Source organism: Colias eurytheme, chromosome 16, assembly GCF_061535395.1.
Source record: "Colias eurytheme isolate Ceu_HAF_F1 chromosome 16, ilColEury1 Martin Lab GWU primary, whole genome shotgun sequence".
Taxonomy (NCBI): domain Eukaryota; kingdom Metazoa; phylum Arthropoda; class Insecta; order Lepidoptera; family Pieridae; genus Colias; species Colias eurytheme.
Window position 1 is genome coordinate 3,895,044 of NC_142995.1, and position 17,574 is coordinate 3,912,617.

At 33.1% G+C, this 17,574-nt stretch overlaps 1 protein-coding gene across 2 annotated transcripts; it reads right to left on the reverse strand.

Annotated features, from left to right (window-relative positions):
* Nucleotides 1-131: 131 nt before the first annotated feature.
* On the reverse strand, nt 132-17,492 carry LOC149901706 (retinoblastoma-like protein 1). Of its 2 annotated transcripts, none has more exons than XM_090110846.1 (19): nt 17,225-17,492; nt 16,929-17,065; nt 16,454-16,654; nt 15,902-16,092; nt 15,507-15,667; nt 14,891-15,026; nt 14,344-14,423; nt 13,677-13,843; nt 13,112-13,322; nt 12,234-12,443; nt 11,950-12,073; nt 11,541-11,654; nt 11,127-11,260; nt 10,563-10,742; nt 6,861-6,984; nt 6,156-6,253; nt 5,457-5,618; nt 2,061-2,211; nt 132-1,381 (listed from the first exon to the last, which is right to left on the reverse strand). In XM_090110846.1, exons 1-18 carry the CDS (start codon nt 17,360-17,362, stop codon nt 2,062-2,064), a joined length of 2,718 nt encoding a protein of 905 aa, XP_089966972.1. In that variant the 5' UTR covers nt 17,363-17,492; the 3' UTR covers nt 132-1,381; nt 2,061. The 2 variants fall into 2 exon arrangements, with proteins under 2 accessions (XP_089966972.1, XP_089966970.1); XM_090110844.1 differs by having other exon boundaries at nt 12,234-12,455.
* Nucleotides 17,493-17,574: the final 82 nt, after the last annotated feature.

A 17,574-nucleotide genomic window follows, 5' to 3' on the forward strand; every position in this document is an offset into this window, starting at 1 on the left:
AGTGTTAATATTAGTTGTGTACTTTGATATTATGAAAATATAATAAGATATTAATTCATAAGCATTTTTTATTTTCTTTTCTTCCTTTTCCCCAAATGGTGGACAATAAATAAAACAACATATAATGTGAATATCTTTAATACTCTAAGAAGTAAAATCTACATACAATATGATATTTTCTATGTCCGAAATATACAATCATATAATTTTGATTGGAAGAAAAAGGAATTGATTTAAAACTTCTCTGATCATCAACTTATGCGCTACGAAAATAAAAATATAATTATTAGAAGCAAATAAAATAGCTTTGACTGAACAATACATAATTTTCAGTCGACGAAATAAAAAGGAACTTATTCATAGGTAGATCGTACCTAAAGTAAACTGTTTATATGCTTTGACTAAATCTAAATGATATATATGCTATATCGTCCGCTTATTATATAAAATAAGTGATTTGTGATCAATGAAAACATGTATTATCTACAATAATGAGGTACGACGGGTATAAAAACAAATTCGCACTGGCCATAACTATTTTGAAATAGATAAAAATAAAAAAATATCATGTAAAAAATCTGACGATTTGATTTTACACCCTTCAATAATATAAACATAACATAAAACGCGACTCCTACTAAAATAATGAATAATGCAACTTAAATTACTTTACAGATGAGCAATTTTCGATAATATGGCATATTCAATACTATTCACACTCAAGATAAATAAATGAGATCAATATACTTCATTTGTGTCAGTGCAATCTCTGTATATTCAATATAGAACACCGTCACTTGTTATTATTTCTAATTTAAATTTAAAAGCTCTGTATTGGAATTTTTATGACTAGTAATTATTCTTTTTCCATGTTTTATATTATGCTTTTAATTCGTAGATATAGGAATAATGGGCTTCATTTCTTTATTTTCCGTATGTATAAAAGCGTTGTGAAGTAACAAAAAAATCATATTGGATCTTGCAAAATTCTGTAGTTACCATGTAGAAATTTTGTATAAAATGTTTAGATATGCTTCTGCTCATCTTTCTTTTATTTCAGTATACAACATATAAGTGCTTCTGCACTTCTCTTTGATAGTTAGGGCCATTAAATTTAACCTTATTATATACAAATTTTACAATAGTGACAGTGTTCAAAAAAATAAAAAACAAAATACATAATTCGACCAGAGATTGGTACTTGTGACAAAATAATAATTTTGATATAATATCTTGATTTGATATTCCATGTTTTAGTCAAGTTAAAATAAATAATTGTGCAAAAGAAACGCCTAGAGAGCTAAAGCTTAATTTTGATACTTAAATAATTTTGAGTTGTAACTTCATTTCTTTTGTCGATTCAGCACTTTGTTGGTTCAATCTGAAACAATAATTTGACCATTTATATATTTTTAATGGTAATTTGAATCGAATAATAGGCCAAAAGGGCTGCCAGTATAAGACAAATATCGATCAAGTAGTTCATAGAGACGTCAACCATAATGTTAAAATTAGTCACCAGATTCTACTAGCGACCAAAAAAAAATTGAACATTTACAATAAAAAGAAATCACTGGCCACCGGAAAAAAAAAATTATATCCTTGAACAAAAAAAAAACACTGGTCGCTAACAAAAATGAAAAAAGTTCCCCCATCTCACAGCACCTGCCTATCGATCTATCCCCTGTAGTTTTTGTGCCACTCCCGCAGCACCACAGCGACAGAAAAAAAAAAACACCAGCGACCATAAAAAAATCAATGGCCATCAACAAAAACAAAACCCCTGACCACAAAAAAAAATTGGTTGTCTGTAAAGTCGGTTTACTGACGATAGTTGAACGTGACAACGTCCGACTGTGCTTCTTTGTCGCTCGTTCCGCGCTCTCGCTTGCACTTCAAGCCTTACATGGAACGCCTCAGAGCGAGGTAACGCCGCATGAATCATGTTTTTTCGTGCGTGCAGCCGGCTCTTTCGAATTATAAGACGTTGTCACGTCAAAAAAACACTGGCCGCTAACAAAAAAAACAAGGTTGCTTACAAAAAAAAAAACAATTCCCACCTCACAGCGCCTGCCGATCGCTCACTAGCCCCTGCAGTTTGCGCGCGACTCCCGCAGCGCCACAGCGCGCCCGCTTCACGAGCTCGCCGCCTTCCCCGCCACGCTTACCGCCCACCTCGCACGATACTAGCGTGTTAATCGCGTGCAAGTCCTGCAAGTATATCATGGTTATATGTATACTAGATATTATAAAGGCGAAAGTTTGTAAGTATGGATGTATGGATGTTTGTTACTCTTTCACGTAAAAACTACTGAACCGATTACAATGAAATTTAGCACACATATAGAGGGTAACTTGGATTAACACATAGGATAGGTTTTATCCCGGAAATCCCACGGGAACGGGAACTATGCGGGTTTTCCTTTGAAAACGCGGGCGAAGCCGCGGGCGGAAATCTAGTCATGGTTATATAGGAAAAACTAAACTACTACTAGAGTGGCGCAGGGGCCCAAAGTGAGTCTTGGCCTCCGACAATAAGAGCCTCCATTTGATTTTATTCGGCAAAAGCGAATATATGCATATGCGCCGATACAAAAACAGCAGAATACCCAGGATCGATCTTGTAGCAGGAGCCACTACCTATAAAGGTGTGGACAAATTTAAATACTTGGAAAAACTAAACAATATGGCAATATTACGATGAGCTAATTTAATATTTTAGTGGACATACGGAGCGATATTCGACTAAGCTTTTTTAATAAAATAAAAAAATAATAGTATGATACGTAGATACTACATTAGGGCACGCGAATATGCTCACCTAAAAGTAAGCTAAAAGATATGTACAGTCACGAGCAATAATATATGCCTAGGGGGCGATGTGCAAAAATATCTGTCACTAGAACTAATTCAATAATATCTGTCTGCCCGTATACAGCAAAAATATCTGACATTAGTAGGCAGCATAATAAAGTGGCATCAAAATTATGTGACGAAAATGTTACAGCAAATAATTGTGACAACCTCTCACGGCATAAATATGTGACATCAACTAGGAAGCAATAATATCTGACACAATTTCATATTTCTGTATTTTGCATCGATTTCTCATACAAATCTATACTAATAATATTATAAAGAGGAAAGGTTTGTATGTATGTATGTATGTATGGTTTTCACGCATAAACTACTGGACCGATTTTGATGAAATTTGGCACAGATAATCTTTAGACCCTGAGAAAGAACATAGGCTACCTTTTATTTCGAAATATGTACCACGGGCGAAGCCGGGGCGGACCGCTAGTCATAAATATGTGACATCAACTAGGTGGCAATAATATCTGACACAATTTCATATTTCTATATTTTGCATAGATTCCTCACAAAAAGCATAAATATGTGACATCAACTAGGAAGCAATAATATCTGACACAATTTCATATTTCTGTATTTTGCATCGATTCCTCACACAAAGCATAAATATGTGACATCAACTAGGAAGCAATAATATCTGACACAATTTCATATTTCTATATTTTGCATCGATTCCTCACAAAAAGCATAAATATGTGACATCAACTAGGAAGCAATAATATCTGACACAATTTCATATTTCTATATTTTGCATCGATTCCTCACAAAAAGCATAAATATGTGACATCAACTAGGAAGCAATAATATCTGACACAATTTCATATTTCTGTATTTTGCGTTGATTCCACACTAAAAGCATAAATATGTGACATCAACTAGGAAGCAATAATATCTGACACAATTTTATTTTTAATTTAATATTGAATTAATACAAAATAAATAAATTTTATTTTAACTACGTTGTTTTAAAACATTATTACCATATTAATTAATATGTGCCGTCGTTGTATACTACATATTGTATGTCTAGATATTACATATATCCTACTAGTTTAACACCCGCGGCTTCGCCCGCGTTTTCAAAGAAAAACCCGCATAGTTTCCGTTCCTGTGGGATTTCCAGGATAAAAGCTCTCATAAGCGTTAATCCAAGTTACCTTCTATGTGTGTGCTAAATTCCATTTTCTCTTTTATTTGTGTGAAAGAGTAACAAACATCCTTACATGATACTCACGAACTTTCGCATTTATAATATTAGAAGGATAAGATATCATGACAAAATTAAAGTATTCATATACTTATATGAATGCTCACTTGGGTAGATCTATTTTATTTGAAGGTTCAGTGTAACCTTCATGTATTATTTAGAAATTGTTTTGTCACATGTTTTGTTATATTTGACGTTAGCGGCGTTTGACACGATTGCTCCGTTATTCATTTTCATTTACCTATAATAATTATTAGCCTATAATATTGCTATTATTTTATTGAGTATCGAAAATTATGGCAAGTTATCATATTATCGTAATTTTATTAAAAAAAAATATTTACAAAATATAATGTGTCTTTTGTTCATATTCTTACCCCAGCAAAATACATAACACTAATTCAATAAATAACGTTTTGCCTTTTTAAAATCCTATCCTATCTTATCCTACTAGTCCTACTATAATCCTACTTCCTATCCTACTAATCTAGTATTATTAATGCGAAAGTTTGTGAGGATGTGTGTGTGTGTGTGTTTGTTACTCTTTCACGCAAATACTACTAAACCGATTACAATAAAATTTAACAGACAAATAAAGGGTAACTTGGGTTAACACTTAGGATAGGTTTTATCCCAAAATTCCCACGGGATCGGGAACTATGCGGTATTTCTGTGAAAACGCAGGCGAAGCCGCGAGCGGAAAGCTAGTGTCACATATTTATGCTTTTTGTGAGGAATCAATTATATTTTACCATACAGAAATATAAAATTGTGTCAGATATTATTGCCTCCTAGGTGACGTCACATATTTATGCTTCGAGAGGTTGTCACAATTATTTGCTGTAACATTTTCGTCACATAATTTTGATGCCACTTTATTATGCTGCCTACTAATGTCAGATATTTTTGCTGTATACGGGCAGACAGATATTATTGAACCCGTTCTTATGACAGATATTATTGCTAATCTGCAAATGGTAATATATTTATGCTTCTGACTGTACAAACTAACGTTTGTTAAGACACGCGAATATGGTCACCACGCTAATAAGTACAACCTAAAAGTGAGCTAGAACTGACAAATAAATAAGTGGGTACATGACACCCGCTGTCCAGTCAGTATGCCGAAGTAATTCCTATATTATATTATCTAGTACTAGCTTCCGCCCACGACTTTGTACGTGCATCCCCGTTTTTCCCTGTTCCCGCAAGAATTTCGGGAAATCCTTTCTTAGCGGATGCCTACGTCCTAACATCTACCTGCATGCCAAATTTCAGCCCGATACGTCCAGTGGTTGGGGCTGTGCGTTGATAGATCACTATATCAGTCACCTTTGAGTTTAATATTTATTATATAGATAGTAAAATATTCTACCTTAGCAGGGCTCCGGCTAAACCGATAAGTAAGATGATGATGGTGCGGTGGTGAAGCAGTGAGTGGCTTCACATACAGCTGGTGGGTGCATGACACCCGCTGCCCGCCCGGAGAGTAAGATGCGTCACCACGACCAGCCGGTAGTGGGGATAGACTGCACTCCTGGTGGGATACAAATTATGTTATATAAACTCATGATGATTAGATAGTGCTCATATAAAAAAATAGTTGTGTAGGTATCAGTTTTTTTCAAACATAAACATAAAAGACTTAACAATACTGCCAAAAAATAAGGTGTTCATTTCAATAAATGTTTTATTATGGGTTATATAAGATACTAGCCTACTACGTAAATGTTAAAAATACTTATGTAATGACGATTCGAAAGTGCTACTAAATAGTAGTCTAATTGAATAAATGAATGTTTGAGTTTAAGCCTTCCGCCCCCGGCTTCACTCGCGTTTTCAAAGAAAAACCCGCTTAGTTCCCGCTCCCGTGGGATATCCGGGATAAAACCTAACCTATGTGTTAATCCAAGCTACCCTCTTTATGTGTGCTTAATTTCATTGTAATCGGTTCAGTAGTATTTGCGTGAAAGAGTAACAAACACACACATACATCCTTACAAACTTTCGCATTTATAATATTAGTAGGAGTAGGATAGGATAATGCATTGCCTCTCAATAAAACATTACTTACATCTCTATGCCGTCCAGTGAATCTAAGCGCAAAGTTTTGCATACACTGTACATACACTCTGTTGTAGAAATTAATTAAATCTCCTCTCTCTGGCGATCCTGAAAGTACAATATAAAACTTGATGACTAAAGATGATAAATTTATTTTAATACCTACATCAAACTTTATCTAGTAATAAAAAATAAAAAAAGAGCGTGTGTGCCGAGCACTTGTATCGGAAGTGAAACTTCTTTGGCAAGATTCAAAGATATTACTTGACGGTATTGCCATGACGCGACATTGAAATTTTACTCTCAATGTGCCTAAAGAAGTTTCACTTCAATAAATCTGTGTAAACAATTTTCTCAAATATCATAACTGTATAACATTAATTATTATTTACTTAGACGACGCGGTTGGCGCAGTGGTAAAGTAACTGCCTACTGAGCCGACGGTCCCGGGTTCGATCCCCGGTCAGGGCAAATATTTGTGTGATGAACTCAATTATTTGTAAGAACAAACACCCAGACCCAAGAGGGTCTGGGTGTTATCTATATCTATATATGTGTTATTTATGTATTTATTTAATATTATATTTATCGTCGCCTAGTACCCACAACACAAGCCTTAATTGAGCTTACTGTGGGACTAGGTCGATTTGTGTAATAATGTCCTATAATATTTATTTATTTTTTACTTAAAAATGTACACAATAAACAAACATACCTTCTTCACTCTGATTGATGAGAACCGATCTATACACATGATTGTCCGCTAGCGGCCTCTGTCTGTAACATCGCATTATATCCGCAAATGTTCGCTCTACTTGATTACTTGCACTATTTGATACCTGAAATTAATTTAAAATAAATAGTCCATTGAATAAAAAGTTCTAGAGTGCGTGAGTTAGTAACGTAAGATGTTTTTTCGGAAACATGTCAAGAGTCCCTAGGTAATAAACATACTAAAACCCCGGGACACTAGGAGGAGCCCCTAGGAGGAGTGGGGGGAGGGGGGAAATGGGACCATTTTTTTCATTTTTCGCTTAAATCTCAAAAACGGTACATGTGAGAGAAAAACTTTCAAGGAAAAGTTGAAAGGCCATAAAATTATCTACAAGTTGTACCTCAATCATTTTTTCCTATATCCTACCGTTTCTGAGTTATACGCAGTAAAAAATGATTTTCGCTCAAACAATTTCCCCATACTACACATCAATCGATCAAAAAATATTTCTTTCTTCCAAAAAACTCAAATGTGCAACTTGTGACCGGTACTGATAGATTGCTCTTAATCTATACTTATAATAAATCTGTAGAGAGGCCAATTCTGTACATGAAATATATTTAAAAAAAAACTATGAAGGGGTGATAAGGGATCGCTACTGATGCCAAAAATGCAATCAGTAAAATTTTTGTCTGTCTGTCTGTCTGTCTGTCTGTCTGTCTGTCTGTATATTCGTTATAGAAACAAAAACTACCCGACGGATTTTAACTAAATTTGGCACAATTATTCTTCATACTCCTGGGCAGGTTATAGTAAAAGAATCATGTAAATCGGTGTAGAAACACCAAAGTTATACATGAAATACGTGTTATAAGTCATCGCGCGTGAATACAGAATCATGCCATAAGGATTATTTTTGTGTATCAGTTGCCGCGTTCGACGCGCTGCGCGGCGCGGCGAGAGCTATAAAAATTAAAAAGGCGGCGGGTCTGCACCCGTTTCGCGTTGTCACGGCATCACGTGTGAACGGCTGAACCGATTTCGATTATTCTTTTCTATTATATTCCTTGAAGTACGAGGATGGTTCTTACGTAGAGAAAACGTAAATATGTACCACGGGCGAAGCCGGGGCGGACTGCTAGTTAGGTCTATAATTGGTAAAATAAACACATTCCTCCATGGAAGCCTTTAGGAGGAATCGATTGTCAAAATTATTATATTAGGGTAGTTTGAGTTACTGATCTTGATCTTTTTATTTTTTTCTTCCAAAAAACTCAAAAGTGCAACTTGTGACCATTACAGATAGATTGCTCATAATTAGGTCTATCATTGATAAAAATACCAGATTCCACGACGGAGGCGTTTACGGGGAATTGAATTTTGATTAGGATAGTTACTGAACTTGATCTTTTTATTTTTTTCTTCCAAAAAACTCAAAAGTGCAACTTGTGACCAGTACTGATAGATTACTCTTAATTAGGTCTATAATTGGTAAAATAAACACATTCCTCCATGGAAGCCTTTAGGAGGAATCGATTGTTAAAATATTATATTAGGGTAGTTTGAGTTACTGAACTTGATCTTTTTATTTTTTTCTTCCAAAAAACTCAAAAGTGCAACTTGTGACCATTACAGATAGATTGCTCATAATTAGGTCTATCATTGATAAAAATACCAGATTCCACGACGGAGGCGTTTACGGGGAATTGAATTTTGATTAGGATAGTTACTGAACTTGATCTTTTTATTTTTTTCTTCCAAAAAACTCAAAAGTGCAACTTGTGACCATTACAAATAGATTGCTCATAATTAGGTCTATCATTGATAAAAATACCAGATTCCACGACGGAGGCGTTTACGGGGAATTGAATTTTGATTAGGATAGTTACTGAACTTGATCTTTTTATTTTTTTCTTCCAAAAAACTCAAAAGTGCAACTTGTGACCAGTACTGATAGATTACTCTTAATTAGGTCTATAATTGGTAAAATAAACACATTCCTCCATGGAAGCCTTTAGGAGGAATCGATTGTTAAAATATTATATTAGGGTAGTTTGAGTTACTGAACTTGATCTTTTTATTTTTTTCTTCCAAAAAACTCAAAAGTGCAACTTGTGACCATTACAGATAGATTGCTCATAATTAGGTCTATCATTGATAAAAATACCAGATTCCACGACGGAGGCGTTTACGGGGAATTGAATTTTGATTAGGATAGTTACTGAACTTGATCTTTTTATTTTTTTCTTCCAAAAAACTCAAAATTGCAACTTGTGACCATTACAGATAGATTGCTCATAATTAGGTCTATCATTGATAAAAATACTAGATTCCACCACGGAGGCGTTTACGGGGAATTGAATTTTATTAGGGTAGTTACGATACTTGAACTTTTTATTTTTTTTCTTCCAAAAAACTCAAAAGTGCAACTTGTGACCGGTACCGATAGATTGCTCATAATTAGGTCTATCATTGATAAAAAAACCAGATTCCACCATGGAGGCGTTTACGGGGAATTGAATTTTATTAGTGTAGTTAGTTAAAAAGTTCAAGTATCGTAACTACCCTAATAAAATTCAATTCCCCGTAAACGCCTCCGCCTCTAACATGTACCGTTTTTGAGATTTAAGCGAAAAATGAAAAAATGGACCCATTTCCCCCCTCCCCCCACTCCGGGGCTCCTCCTAGTGTCCCGGGGTTTTAGTATGTTTATTACCTAGGGACTCTTGACATGTTTCCGAAGAAACATCTTACGTTACTAACTCACGCACTCTAGACCTCCCTTGGAGGGACTCATTCAATGGACTAAAACATTTAGCAATGAGGAATTTTTAAAGAATTGAAAATTTGTGATCCATTTTTATATTCTTTAAAAATTTCACATTTCTAATAGCATTTGTGTGCTATACAACTAATCAAATTGAGCAATTGAATATTTCATTTTATAGCATTTAAATGTTTTATAAATGAGATTTTTTTGCGAATTACGATTGCTCAGGCGTGATGGCCGAGAGGCTATGCGTTGCTCCGGTTTGGCAAAAAAATGCGGGTTCGAATCCCTCCTCGTGATCGTTTTTATTCATATCTTTTAGCAGTTTATTATTAACTTAATATTATTTTGCCAGTTGTGTAAAAAGATTATAAGGATTAAGAATATTCTTTGACATAAGATTCATCTAAATTGTAAGAGCCACTTTGGATGTATCAACATGAAAAAATGTTGGCTTTTTAAATACAAAATTGAGTATCTTTATAAGGTTTACTTCAATACCTATCGAAGTTTTTATCGAACGATAATGTAAGATTTCAAAAGGACACTGAAAGGACAAAGATAACATTTTTTGTAAAAATGAATTCACGACTTCATGTAATTTCCTTTGTGTAATTATCTTATCAAAAATTTCATTTCTTTTGGGCAAATAAATGACATTTTTGATAAGATAATTACACAATCGTTCATTCAACTCATAATGCACACATAGTGCATATAATATGCACTTTATCATTACATACTATAAAAAAGCCACTGTTGCTGTTTGTCCGTCCCTATATCTGCCTCAATCTTTAAAACTACGCAACGGATTTTGATGTGGTTTTTTTTAATAGACAGATTGGTTCTTGAGGAAGCGTTAAGTATATAATTTATTAGGTTTAGAAGCTTGCACAGCCACGGAAAACTAGTTAAAAAACTAAAATACTCACTTTACATATAACATATACAGCGCACATCAATATCTGATCCAAATGCCTGTCCTTCATAAGTTGCGTTTGATGCATGATAGAATATTCTAGACACGTCCATATTTTTCTCTTTAACTCGTCGTCGGTCAGACGAAGCCGCGTGCACAAGTCGTTCATTCGTACTACGGCTAGACTATAAAACTGGAAAAAATAAATGGATATTAATAATTTTGCGTAAGTAATGTATTTTATTTAAAAATGAGTCGTATGTGAAACAATTGAGTTCAAAATAGTTTAATTAGGTATTTAGTTACGTTTATAAATATTATAAGATGTAGTTATTTTAAGGTAGAAAACAATATAAAATGAGTCCTCAATCATGATCAGTGTTAAATGTTAAAAATACTTATGTAATGACGATTCGAAAGTGCTACTAAAAGTAGTCTAATTGAATAAATGTTTGAGTCTGAGTTTGATATCACATTGCGATAAGTTAATGCAATTTATTTGTTTTGACCATTAAACTTGAAAAACCTTTAAAAATGACTCACTCTTAATATAATATTAAATATAAAACTAACATACCTTTCTAAAGAATAAAATTAACGAGTTATTAGCTTTTTTGGGCGTGGTATTGGGAGTGGTGTCACCATTTGTGTTAGACGCTGCACTTGTCGTCGCTTGGGGAGTATTTGCCTCTGATTTTATATTTGTTTGTACTGAAATCATAGGAGAATACATTTTTTTGCGATGTGAAAAATATATTGTAATTCTAGTAGAAATTTAATTTATACTAATATTATAAAGATGTAGAGTTTGTATGTTTGCTTGAACGCGCTAATCTCAGGAATGGGTCCGACATGAAAAATTATTTCACTGTTAGATAGACCATTTATCGAGGAAGGCTATATATCAACACACTATGACCAATAGGAGTGGAGCAATGCGAGTAAAATCGCGGAGTATAGTTAGTAAATAATAAAAATAGAGTACACTTACCTAACAGTGATTGTCCAGGCTTAACAGTATCCTTAAAAAGTTGTTTTTTAGCTTGATCCGCTATGGGCGCTAAATAACGATCTATTACCGACGAAACTGGAGACTGTAGACCACCTAAAAATATTAGTTTGTTATTTAGAAAACATATTTTTAAACTGGTGTATGTTTCGTTAGGGCATTTACTAGCATGAGTTCCGTTTTTCTCTATATTTATTCATAGTGAGGGGCAGTAAAGATATTTAATTTTATTTCTTTATTCCATTATTATGACAATATAAAAATGAAAAATATAATCCTTTTTGGTTAATGGCACAAGACACTGATTTTTTATGGATATGAAAATTGCGAATAAAATACGGGATAGAATCGTCGGGGTAAACGAGTCTATTACATTTATACATAAACTTACTCCTCCTATGTGGAGACTCGTGCACATAAACTTTGGTAGAAGCAGGGACGGGGGCTTTGGCTAGCTGCTCCCACAGGGGACTGTCTGACGTCCACACTAAGGATTCCAATACTTGTTCCTCCACCTGAAAACAAATTAAATTTATGAATCATGTAAATTAAAAAGAAAGAATGAAATAATAAATTGAATTTTTAAACATCTACTATATTAATTAAAGTTATTCTAATAGTTTTATACTAAAAAATAATAATGACGTAAAAATTTATTTCAAATTGAATACTTACTGCATTCAAATGTTTAATAACATCTCTGCTCAGTTTTTCGACAACCGCCTTCACAACCAGCTCAATAATCTTATAAAAGTGAAAAGCGCTGAGCCCATATATTTGCAGCACTCGTGGGAATCTCAGTGAATGTACTCCATACGAATGTAGGACTACTTCCGTACAACAAGCATATACTGTCAGCTGGTATGTTTCTTGCGATAGAAGCATCTGGAATATATTCTGTGAACATTATTATAGTGTGTTGACCCTACATTTTAAATTTTTGAATAGATACTACTGCATCATTTCAAAAATGAAAGAATTGATACTACTGCATTGTATATAGCCTGCTTAAAGAAGTACTCCATACGAATGTAGGACTACTTCTGTACAGCAAGCATATACTGTCAGCTGATAGGTCTCTTGCGATAGAAGCATCTGGATTATGTTCTGTGAACATTATTATTGTGTTGACCCTACATTTTTTGAATTGATACTACTGCATCAATTCAAAATTGAAGAGTTGATACTAGTGCATTGTATATAGCCTGGTTAAAGAAAAATGTTAATATCTTCTTTTTTAAAGGATTCCAATGTAATTTAAAATAAACTATCTATTAGTTTATTAAACAACATACATAGATTGATTAATTGCCTGGATAAATTATATAATACATGCTAATTCCTTTAAAACAATTATAGTGAAATTTAAAATAAACTGTCTAATAGTATAATTAATAACAAAAATTAATAAATATTCAAATATGTAACTCGTTATGTGAAGTTGCAAAATTCGAATTTCAGAATTAAAACATTCTATCATTTTGAAAAATATTGCTTTCTAGGAATTTTCAAATTTTTTCTTTTTTTTTTGGGACCAAAAAATCAGCACCAACCTGCAAAGACACCTGTGGTTTTTTCCTATGTTCCTCCCTGATTATATGCTCAAAGACCTTATAGTATAGACATGTGACCATGTTACATCTATAGGCTATAGTTTCCGCGCTACAGTTACACTCTTTCAGGCTGTTCGAGAACTGTTCCATCCATGTGTTGCATGGTTCTATCACTTTCTTTGTTATCGTTTCATCGCTGACGCCGTATTCACTAGAAAATATATATTTATTTTGAAATATTTTATTATTGAATCTGGTATTCAGTATTCAGTAACCGTGATAAAGGAGGCTTTATTTTTGTAGTATGAATAAAAAATTGATGTATTAAAACAAAACGAAATAAAGTATTGTAGGATTTAAGTATATTTTTAATTTTTTACGACACACTCCAGGACAAGATTGAAATGTTCTTATTTACACATAACTATGAATAATCTAATCTCTTATATGTTCAATGAAATAATAAACTAAATAAACTGTAAATAAAGTCTGCAGTTTTGATCTGACCTGTTGCTATAGTTAATAATTTCGAGCTACAAAAGTTGTATTCATACATCAAACTTACGCAAAAAGCCTCATAAGCGACGTAGAAGGTTGCGGTTTCGACTGTCTCAAGAAAGTAGCGAGTCGAGCCAAGCTATTAGTTGCCTCAGATACTGGAGTTAATTCTTCCGCCCTCCGGCCGAGGTATCTACGCCCTGTTAATGGTGTGTCTGGACATGCTTTACCACTCTGAAAGTATAATAACAAAAATAATATTTCTCATGTAAATGTGTTTTTGAACAAAATTAACAGATAAAAAAATATAATTTTAAGAATGACTTTTGCTATGTTACTGAAACCGTAGTATTTAGCAAAAAATACCCAGTGTCAGGCAATGGCAAGTGTTAGCAAAAAATACCAAAATATATAAATAAATAATAAATATTATAGGACATTATTACACAAACCGACCTAGTCCCACAGTAAGCTCAATTAAGGCTTGTGTTGTGGGTACTAGGCGACGATAAATATAATATTTAATAAATACATATATATAGATAATAACACCCAGACCCAAGAACAAATAATTGAGTTCATCACACAAATATTTGCCCTGACCGGGGATCGAACCCGGGACCGTCGGCTCAGTAGGCAGTTACTTTACCACTGCGCCAACCGCGTCGTCGAATATGTATTGTTATTTGTTGTTTATTATTTCTAAATTGAGAAAAATATTAACAAATACTTACAGGTCCAAAGTTAGCGATAACTTGCGATATTTCATCTCCAGAAACCTTTTTAGTGCCAATTTGTTCATGGGCATGTTCACCTGTAAATAAATATTATTTTAAAAACATGTATCTCTTGGTTTCGTTTACACAATATAACAAGTGAATAATAAATTATTCTTAATAAACGACAAAAATTATACTTAAAATAATTAAATCAAATATCTATTTATACATTACTTTTTACATTCTTAATAAAATGTGAGAAAATTTCATTCAAACAATAAAATCTCGACATTTTGAAGTCACCTGACAATGTCACGTAATTTTTATTATAATGTTTTTTTTAATAGTCTATTGTTTATTACACGTTTATTACTTTACATTTTTAGTTAATAAAAACTGCAGTGTAATTTATAAAAATAAAATTCATAGTTCATAATTACTGAAAACACTGTATTTGTGAAATTGAAATAAAATTTAACTCATATAAATTGCCCTTTATTACATGGCGTTATTGAATAATTAGTTTAAATATTAATATAGACAAATAATCAATATTAACTACCTAAGAATATCCTTTCATCAAACTCGCCCACACTAAGAACATAAGTCTCATACAGGTTGTTTAGTGATTTTTGATTTACATCAAAATTTCCCACATCTAGGAGGCCTTGAAGTTGTTCACTATTACCCTTGAGAATCTGAAAAGATAAAATAAATATCTATAGAATTTTCTACAATGATTAAACATAATAATTAGTAAGAAATATTATGGTATAGAAACTGGTATTAAAATGTGTTGAAATGAAACTCAAAACATTATTTTTTTATATCAATGAGGAACTTATTTATAGATGCATTTTTGATGTAGATCCAACAAAAGATAATGTTTATGTCAGCCATATCTTTATCTCAATACCTATAACATAAGTATGTTAAAATAGGTATTGCAAATCTATACTAATATTATAAAGCTGAAGAGTTTGTTTGTTTGAACGCACTAATCTCAGGAACTACTGGTTCGATTTGAAAAATTCTTTCAGTGATAGATAGCCCATTTATCAAGGAATGGTATAGGCTATATATTATCACGCTCAGACCAACAGGAGCCGAGCAAAGCGGCTGAAACCGCGGGGAACAGCTAGTGATAGATGGATAAAAATAAAATAAAAAATACTTACGCCTTTCTCAAAGAAGGATTTAATAACTTTATTCCAACTGTAGTCTTTCATAGTGCTAGCTTGAACGGCTAAACCATCTTTTATTTCACAAAGCACTGATATTATGCAAGGTGGCTTTTTCGGTAATTCGAAGTCATCTTGCAACCAGTCTTTGGGAAGACCTGAAAAGTTAATTGAATAAAATTTATGTTTAATCTAAAATATAAGGTTTTTTTAAATATTGAATGTAGTAACATTCATGTTCTATTTTAACCCATTGACCACCGAGCGGCCCGATCGGGCCGAGACACAATAGATTTTCTATTGTGTCTGTGATCCGAGGACTGACGGATTAATTACTATTTTAATAGTGAGGATGGACAATAATAAAATATTAAAATTAACAAGGCACATACCTTTAAAACTGGGATTTAGTAGGTCAGTGCGTCTTGACATGAATGCATTAGCAAACATGAAGTCTAAGCATGATAGAAGTAAATGATACATATCCACAAGATCATCGGCTGAGTTGTGGAATTCCCCTTTTACACACACATACAAACACCATGTTAAATTAAATACAGCGTTTGTGGAGCACCTTTGAAGCCTGCAATTATTAATAAATAAATATTTCAGGACAATTTTCACACATGGCACAATCTGATCCCATACTAAGCTTTCGCTTGTGTTATGGAAACCAGATGGCTGATAAACATACAAATATAATTTTTAAATAAATTCTAAATAGATAATTAACACCCAGACACAGAGCAAACATCAATGTTCATCACACAAATATTTGTCCCAGGTGGGAATCGAACCCACAACCTCTGGCTTGGAAGGCAGGGCCACTACCAACCAAGCCAACCGGTCAGTCAATTGGTACATAACATTTCATGTATCTTTTAGTAGTAACATTTTAGGAATAAGTATTGTTACAGAATTAAAATATTATATGTTTTACTTACTTTTGTTTTTTACTGCTCTTAGTTTTAACTGGTTCATTGGTCAAGCCAGTAAATATTTCTTGAAATAGAGGTTGGAATTTTCTAAATAAAATAGTAGATACTGCGAATTTGCGCTCTAATCTACTGATTCTATCTTTAAAATCAGATGGCATTAGTGTCATTTCCATCCAGTTTTTGATTTTTGTGAAAAACTGGATCAGACTGAAAAAAAGTGTATTTATTTTACATGCATATAATGCATTAGCTCACAATGTTATCTGTATAGTGATTTGTATCAAGATACTGCAATTGTATGATGCATTTAGAGATAAAAGAAAATGACATCATTTCACAAAATTTTCCAGATACTTTTTCTTCGGTATTACTTTTTGATTTCATTATGAAAAGATAACTTAAAATACCATGTTTAGAATAAATGTTATAACATTCATTACTTACTTAATCTAAATAATAATTAAAATAATTATTTTATTACCTGATATTACAAAGTCTGAGTAATCTTGTCAAGCTTACACAGTTTCCCTTCACTGCTTTTCCTGATTCTACAGTGGGAGTGATCGATGTACGACATGCCACATATAAGGCACATGCCATCCAATGTAAAGCTTCGCCCTAAAAATATTCTCAAACATTGAAGCATAGGAAATAACATGAATATAATATTTCGTCCATACATGCATCTTTTTTTAAAACTCGTATCCAAATAAACTGGACTTCAAAAGCCAGTGGGTATAGGGACTTGAATTAAATAAATAAGATTAAATAACTTACGTCCAATGTAAAATTTCGCCTTATTTCTGCAAATGATTCCTTTGATTTTTCAGTAGCAACTGGATCTACGTTTAATTTTGAACATAGATCATCCATAGCAGCAATCCAATTTTCATCACTTTCTTCTGGTTTAGCCATTTTTATTAAAAAAAATTGCTATTATTATAATATTAATTCTACAGTGAAAAATACAATCAATACCTACGGGCTTTAAAACTTATCCCGATTTTGGCGAATTTTGACAGCTGCTTGGCGGGAAGAATACACACCTCCCACACATGCGCGCCCAATACCATGACAGCTGCATAATGTTTAGAAATAAGAAAATTTAGTAACAAACAAATATTTTC